At 34.9% G+C, this 8,581-nt stretch overlaps 1 protein-coding gene across 2 annotated transcripts; it reads right to left on the bottom strand.

Annotated features, from left to right (window-relative positions):
- Positions 1-4,592: 4,592 nt before the first annotated feature.
- On the bottom strand, positions 4,593-7,580 carry LOC132758144 (uncharacterized). 2 transcript variants are annotated; one of them, XM_060749676.1, is made up of 2 exons: positions 7,508-7,569; positions 4,593-6,348 (listed from the first exon to the last, which is right to left on the bottom strand). In XM_060749676.1, the coding sequence occupies exon 2, from the start codon at positions 6,340-6,342 to the stop codon at positions 5,347-5,349; it is 996 nt and encodes a 331-aa protein (XP_060605659.1). In that variant the 5' UTR covers positions 6,343-6,348; positions 7,508-7,569; the 3' UTR covers positions 4,593-5,346. The 2 variants fall into 2 exon arrangements, with proteins under 2 accessions (XP_060605659.1, XP_060605658.1); XM_060749675.1 differs by having other exon boundaries at positions 4,594-6,348; positions 7,424-7,580.
- Positions 7,581-8,581: the final 1,001 nt, after the last annotated feature.

The raw sequence follows: 8,581 nt of genomic DNA, 5'->3' as shown, positions 1-8,581 counted from the left end.
GGAGCTAACTACCGATATACCGAGAATTTTGTATTTCATAGCCAACTGTAGATCTACCTATTCTTTTACAAAATGGATATTTACATTTCTAGCATTAGAAATGATGCTCAAATGTGACATTGTTTTTTTTTTGGCTTGCATAGTTTGGTTATAGTTTTTTAATGATATTTTTTATAAATGTTTTCATACTGATGAACCTCTTGGTTTGTTTTTTAATTTAAAAAAGGGGAAAAAAAAGCCCTAAAATTAAAAAATTTTTCGGGACTAATTTTTGTTTGGGTTTCAAAAGCTGTTTTTTTAAAGGGTATTTAGTACTGTAAATAAAAGGGGTTTCCCGTCCACACCCCTTTAGCACGGTTTTTAAACGGGCAAAAAATTTTTTCATTTTTTTTTGGTCCCCAATGGGGGAAACTTAAAATTTAGAAATTAATTCCCCGATCAATTTTTTTTACACGGCTGAAACACAGGGAAAACCTTCAATGGGGACATTTTCTTGCAATTCCATTAAACCCGCAAATGTCCTTCAATAAAAAATAATTGGGGCTAGCCTAAAAAGAACATTATTATGATCTCTTCAAATGCTGCCATAAAATAGACATAAATGTATATCACCGCTTTTAACTGCTGTAAATATTTTGATAAAATCTAATAGGATCTGGACGATATTAAATTTAATTAATACAATTACGGGTGAGGAACTGTTACACGAACGATGGAGTTCTTATGATAACTTGTTTGGAGTTCTTATGATAACTGTCACGGAGTTCCTTGAAAACGTTACCCGTGGATTTCTGTGGAAAACTTTTCTATATACTTACAGAACTCACGTGAAAAATGGTCAGTTTTACCTTTAAATGGGGAGTTTGAGGAGCTAAATTAAACTTTGATAATTAAGCTTGCCCTACATATTGTACTATGGTTCAGAAAAACCTTTTGATCCATTTTTCATCGCATTTTTAAAAGAATCCGGGTAGTTTTGAGTAAAATTTCCAAATTACTTGCTCATTCCAGGAACGTCGTAACAATTATCATAAGAACTCCAAACAAGTTATCATAAAAACTCCATCCTTCGTGTAACAGTTCCTCCCCGTGACAATATATCCGATGCAGATCATCGTAGGTACCCACTAGTTCAAATTCCGTTGAACTACATATATAAAGTGGAAAGTGTAAACATAACGAGTACGCATGGGTTGTTACTTGTGCCGTGTGGCGGCTGTAAAATTTCTTCCCGTACATTTAATCAATGATGCTATATTTACGATCCTTGAAGATCGTTCAGCATGACATTATTTTGTGTATACATTTTAGATGGTATTTTTAGTTTCTTGTATTTGGCCTTTTTCAACTTGGGTGGTTCCAGTATTCTTACTTAAATATTGTCTAATCACCCTTGCGATATGTTGCCTGCTTTTTAAAGTTGTCTTTTGACGTCTTGTCTGTGATATGCAGGCTTCATAACCTCAGATCCCCTTTCAAAATTCCATTTTATTTAGTTCCGCCTATTGTTTTCTTGTTTAGGGCACACGCATTCTTTTACTTGGGGACCATACGCCGCTTTTCATGGAATGATATACTGCTGTGTCACATTGAAGGTTCCATGATAACCGCCGTATGTACACATCTGCGGATGTTTCTAACTTCAAAATTACACCATTTTTATGCCCCCGAAGGGTGGCATAATATAATCGCACCGTCTGTCTGTCCGTGTGTCCGCCTGTGCGTCCCCACTTCATTCGTGTCCGGACTGTAACTTTGTCATACATTGAGGGATTTTAAAATAACTTGGCACAAATGTCTACCACATCAAGACGATGTGTCGCGTCCAAGAACCACGTCCCTACCTCAAAGGTCAAGGTCACACTATCATTTTGAAGTTTCAAATTATCGCAATTAGAGTAAATAGGTACACACATTCGTGTCCGGACTGTAACTTTGTCATGCATCGAATGATTTTAAAATAACCAGGCATAAATGTCTATCACATCAAGACGATGTGTCGCGTCCAAAAATTACTCTCTACCTCAAAGTTCAAGGTCACATTAACATTTTGAAGCTTCACATTATCACACTTAGAATTAATAGGTACATACAATATCGTGTCCTGACTGTAACTTTGTCCATCATAGAAGGATTTTAGAATAACTTGGCATAAATGTCTTCAACATCAAGACGATGTGTCGCGTCCAACTATCACGTCCCTACCTCAAAGGTGAAGGTCACACTACCATTTTGTAGTTCACTTTATCACAATTAGAGTTTATAGGTACACATATTCGTGTCCGGGCTGTAACTTTATCATGCATCTAATGATTTTAAAATAACTAGGCATAAATGTATACCACACCAAGACGACATGTCGCGAGAAAGACCCATGTCCCATCCTGGTCAAGGTCCCACTTATAGATTGAAGGTACTCAATAATTCTCTCGAGAAGAGTTTGAAGATACACATTCATGTCCGGACTGTAACTTTGTCATGCATGGAAGGATTTTAAAATAACTTGGCACAAATGTCTACCACATCAAGACAATGTGTCGCTAAGGCTCATGTCCGTCTGTCCGTGTGTCCCCACTAACACAACAATCATTTCCAGACTGTCACTTTGTCATGCATTGAGGGATTTTGAAATAATTTGGCACAAATGTCCATCTCATAACAACATTGTGTCGCGTCCAGGAACCACGTCCCTTCTCCAAAAGTCAAGGTCACTTATATTTTGAAGGTTCATACTATCACAATTAGAGATAACAGGTACAATAATACAAAGAACAATATTCAGCAATTAGTTACTTTCATTCTCTTTTCTTTTCATAATACCTGCATGCTTAAAAAACCTTTTAGGGGACATTCGTCACTTGCGTGTTAGCTCTTGTTGTGCTTAAATGTTGAATTCTGCTTAAGCCGATGCAAGGGGACTTGGACGGTAACGCTCTTTACAGTACCGTTCATGAACAGGCTCAATCAAACCGAGCCTGCAACATTTTACAATTTTGCCGTGTTGGGTTTTCTTTAGGGATTTTGTTTTTCTCTATTACCAATGTAAGTTCTATATTTATTTGTATGAATCCTTACAAAAGTAAATAAAATACAATGTAGTTTCAGTCTGCTGATAATGATGAACATGAGGGATATTTATCTTATTTTATCAGTTGCACGAACTCACAGACAGCTAGTGTTAACAAATATAGATATGAGCTTTAAACAAGCTTAAATTCTGATTTTCATCAGGATTATTGCCATTTTTGTAAGGTGAGTGATCAAATACCTAGATTGTCATTTTCACTCTTGATAACGCGTATGGCATAGATTTTCTGTGATCCAAGTTGGCGGCTAGGAATGGAAAAGCGTTGTCAGGTATGATCCCGTTTCTCTACGTAATTTGTAAATGAAACAAATTCACGCAGATAAATTACAAGTCTTTAAACGCGTTTGCTTAGTTTATTTTCTTATTTAACAGTGAAAACTAGTTTTAAATAAGACCAAAAACAGCCCAAAGAATTTCCCACCGTGGATCGGATCGTTCAGGACTGCTTCATTTGCTTATTACAATTACATAATATAATGAAAACAAACGGTTTTCTTGAGCTTTTCAAAGTTTTGACGATTTGTCTAACTTCAAAAAATGAGTAATCCTATGGAAAGTGATCTACAAATTTCGTAAGATGTTGGGTCATGGTATTTTTTCTGCAGTCTTTTCTAAAAGTATCTAAAATTATCAAAAGTTTTATTAAAATAAGTTATGGCCATACTGCTTTAAAGCATACCGCATAATTGATGTTCAACCGCTTTACAGTAACTGTTGGACACTTAAAATTTGGTTTACACTTTTGATTTAATTTGAAGGACCAAGTGGGAGACTATTTTGAACAGTTCGTAATGCCCTTTTGGACTGAATTGTCTTTCATCTTCTGTCTTCTTCGTCGGGCCGTGTCTTCCTTAAAGGCATTGATTACTAAACTACTTTAATGGTCGTTGGTTTCTCTTTTTAAAGGAACATTATTTACTTGATCGTCCTAGTGCTTTACATATTTTACATTTTGGTTGAGCCTTTTTTCTCATATTTTTTTACAAAAGAAAGAAAGGAAAAAACAACAGAATCCCTACAGTGCGTCCAAAACAATGAAAACGACGAATTTAAAAATGTGATAGACTACGTCTGATTGAGCCCGTCATGGACGGAAGTGGCACTAGTAAATGCAAGCCATTGTCCACACCACAGCACCGGCCCAAGCAGTGTGCAACATCAAAACATGAAAAATGGTGAAAGTTTGAGTTTAGATGCGTTCAAGTCATAAATAAAAATTGAAATGAATTGTATAATCATCATTTCTTGTGTTGTGTAAACAATAAAAGCTCAGGACACAAAAAGTGATTTGGCCATTTTTCCGAGTCGCGCTAAGTAAATCTTAATATACATGTATGTATTGAACTATAAAACATTTCTATAATTAACGATTACGGACATTTTCAATTCGTGCTACCCATCTTGCTGTTTTCAAAAGCTCAGACGACAAAAACGTACGTCTTACAAAAAAACAACAACAAAAAAAACAATTATATTCTGTACTAGGAAGTTAAATAATATACATGTACATATGTATTCTCTTTTTTGTGTAACATTCTTTCAACCAAACCAAACCAAACCAAGGTAAGTTCCTCCTGTCACCATCTGAAATTAGGAGAGTCCGTAGACGAGTGGTTAAGGTTGTTGACTTAAAACTACTAGACCCTCTTACTGTTGTGTGTTTGAATATCTCCGCCAGGGACTTTTAATTATTTTCTTACGTGACGCCTTCTCATGTGCACGTTCGTGCCTGAAATAATGCACAGATGGGCACTTGAGGGCTTCCTCAATCAGTAAAGCTGGAAAGGAAAGTCGTCATTTGACATGTGCAGTGTTGTTGCAGCCCAACCAACTAACCAAAAACAAACAAACAAAGATCTGGAGTTCATCTACGTGTGCATAATATGTGAAATACAATGTATATACAAGACCAGAAGAAAGTCAGTTATCCGATAATGCATAGACAACTGTAAAATGACAGAGCTGACAATTGTAAAATGACAGAGCTGACAATTGTAAAATGACAGAGCTTTTTGATGTATAAAATATACACCATGAAAGAGTTAAAAAAAAACACTTTCTTTTCCTTCTTTGAAAGTTTTTAAGAAAAACATGCATAACACTTGATTGACCAATAATTTGTGCATGTGAATTGAAACTTGGTGGTTACTTCAGCATAAAATAAATTGACACATTGTAAGATATTACAACATTATATCAATTGTCACTACAACGATTCATTGTTCTCATACAAATATCATATTTGATCTATCAAGTCATTAGCAGGTTTCCATTTCGATCGGCAAATGTTGAGTGTCTGCCTCTACACGTCTAGATGCAGACATAGATCGAATGCATGAAGCCGGCCATTCTCTAAAAACTGTTCGCACCGGTTCCAGGAATATGCATGTCAAAGGAAGTGAAACATATATTACACCGAGAACCATTTGGAGTGCTATAATCCAAGCGAAACCTAAGGTATGCATGTGAGAATGCAAGACAAAGACCACGGCTGATGTTGAGAATGTAAATGTATTCCAGGCCATAAAACACGCGAACCATTCGTTAATTGTCTGTACACTGTTACTGTTCTCAGTCACGTGATTGTAGTTTTCCGGTTTTCTTTTTGTCCGAATGAAGAATACAGTGCCCGTTATTGAGAATATAATTGAAATTGCAAACGGCATCCTTTCCTTAAATACAGCGCCGAGGATATGGGCTGCTTTGTTTTGGTTGAAGCAAATTGGAATAGCTATGTGTTCTTCGTAGCCAAAGAACGATATGACGGCTGATGTTAAAAGGGAGGCATTCCAAAGAATTGTCATGGAGATGAAAAATCTTTTTTTCGAACAAGCTTTCCATCTCGGACTTGTAGTAAACACCGTTGCAATTATTTCAACATCCATTAAAATGAGGTTTGTGACGTAGAGTAAAGAAAATGCCCAGTCTAAGTAAGTGTAAAACATACATGTCCCGTATGATGTATGGAATGTACCCTCGAGTTTTGGGAGCAGAGACAAAACACGAAGAATGGTCAAGAAATTTAAATGAGCCATGTACCAGCCTGCTGATTGTTGTCGAACTTGCGCAGAGAAGATGGTTACCAGCAAAAGGAAGTCAGCGAAAGTGACCAGAATCGTAGCAGCAACGAAGCATTTGTTCAATATTTCCAGTAATTTTTTTTCCGGTATCAAGTTAACGAAGGATTCTACCTCGTAGGTATAGTAATAGTGTTCGTATGCAGTGTCATTGTACATGTACATTGAGGTCGTCATTATGTTCTGAAAATAAAAGAAGTAAATACAACATTTTATAACAATTATTTTTTTTCTAATTTTATTTTTCTTTCTGTTTTAATTCGACTCAAGGGAATGATAAATGGCCGGAAAACAGCCTTCGTTAAGCTACTCTCCCACGGTTTCCCGCAAAATTACACCGCAGAATGAGAGAAGATATTATCAATACATGTCCTGATCTTATAAAGATCTGCAAATCAAAGTTTTGACACTTTTATCCTATTATAATATTGTCATAAGTTTTAAACTCAACGTACATGTCATTCGTCATGTGTGACGTGAGACTAAAATTTTGGAGCAGAGCATGATTTACAATAAAGTAGCTATTCAAATACTTCTCTACATTGCCACGGACCTTTATCCTGCTATATTTAATGAAATGGATTAACCAAGTTTTGCATTCGGATCGATTTATTCACTGTTAAAGGGATTTCAATATCAAAATACAAAAACAAATGAGCAACAGTGTAAAGCCTAGGCAGACTACACGGATGTGCAGGCTGGTCTGGCTCTATACTGGTGACAAAGGCTTATCAGTTACGGTTTAAGCAACTTGAATAAAATATCTTACTTTCATTTTAATATTTTTCAACGGAAACCGAAAATTTAGTCATATATTTATTTCTTGCAGTAAGTTATTTGGTACTTAATCATCCCTACACAATGGCTACAATTGTTCAACGTGTTAACGAATTGAAGCTCTTCACCAGATTCTTTAGTTAAGAAAATACAGAATAAGCATTCAAAATTTATCACTAACAATATTTTAAATAAAAATATCCATTTTAAATGATGTAATCATACCTGCATACTTTAAAAAATGCATCAATGAATAATTCAAATAAAGCATCCATGAACTAATGTACCTTTGAATAAATGAAATAATGCACCCATGCTGGAATATCTTAAATAATGCATTCATATTGAATATATTACATAATGCATCAAAAAAGTATACGTAAGAAAATTCACTCAAATTAAAGTAAAGTTAAGGAGTTTAAAAGTAAGATAAAGTCATGTTTGTGAAAAAAATAAAGACATAGTAATTATTTGTACTTACATGTTTGTAATATTCACTTTTATTAATTTTGATTATTTAATCTGCACGATTAAAATTAATTCCTCATATACTATGTTTACTAACTTGGATTCTGATTGCCACTTATCATAGCATGACATACTTGTAAGTACTTGAAATATCAGAGCACTAGACTGTTTGCCTATAAGACTCTATGATTTTTAGAAGCCCACTTAAAGTATAAGTACAACGAAATCTAAAGGTACTCACTCTAACATATATACATGTAGTTAAAAATGGCGACAGGAATACTCAAAACACGTTTTATATTATAGAACATGTATGATATATATTGTACAGAGACTGAAACCTGTGTTTCGTTTTTTATTAAGCAATTTCTATATTACTGAAGTGACATTTACTCCATTATGTGAACCAATTATTTGTTGTGTTGTTTCGCTTAAAATCTAATGACATACTAGTATCCGTGCAGCTTTTGCGACTCCTTAAATAGAGGATATTGAATGAGTATAAGTTCAATACTGAATTTATTGCACTCGTTGAATAAAATTATATTATGCGAGCCTCTAATTTATTGCACGAGTTGAATAAAATTATATTATGCGAGCCTCTGGCGAGCATAATATTATTTTATTCAACGAGTGCAATAAATTCAGTAATGAACTTACACGAATTTAATATTCTATTTATCACATACCCAAAATAAAGAATGTTAAAGTGAACTAAGAGTAATTTTTCATCGACGCGCCTATAGTATAACGCTAACATCTAACGCGTCTTTACACTATGTTTGTATAACGCTAATGACGTCACGTCAAAATATATGCACAGCCGTGCAATACCATATTTACGGAGTCGCAAAATCGGCACGGGTGTGTGACAAAAAGTGGTATTGCACGGTCGTGCATATAAAATAATTTTTACGTGACGTCAATTGCTCTATACAAAAATTCCGTAAAGAGCGCTACACTACTGTATAGGCGCGTCAATGAAAAATGTTTCTTTTCTTTATTTTGGGTATGTGATAAATGGAGTATTCCATGAAGTTATTTAACTCGGTGAATGCTAGCCAGAGGCTCGCATAATATAATTTTATTAACTCGTTCAATAAATTTCTATACTGAATTTACACTCATATTAAGAGAAACAGCAAATCGATTTCCCTGCACTCAATAGATA

This window comes from Ruditapes philippinarum, unplaced genomic scaffold (assembly GCF_026571515.1).
Source record: "Ruditapes philippinarum isolate M1 unplaced genomic scaffold, ASM2657151v2 ctg680_1_1_1_1, whole genome shotgun sequence".
In the NCBI taxonomy this organism is placed as follows: Eukaryota; Metazoa; Mollusca; class Bivalvia; order Venerida; family Veneridae; genus Ruditapes; species Ruditapes philippinarum.
The sequence above is the reverse complement of the archived record's forward strand: the minus strand, read 5'-3'. Positions and strand labels throughout refer to the sequence as shown.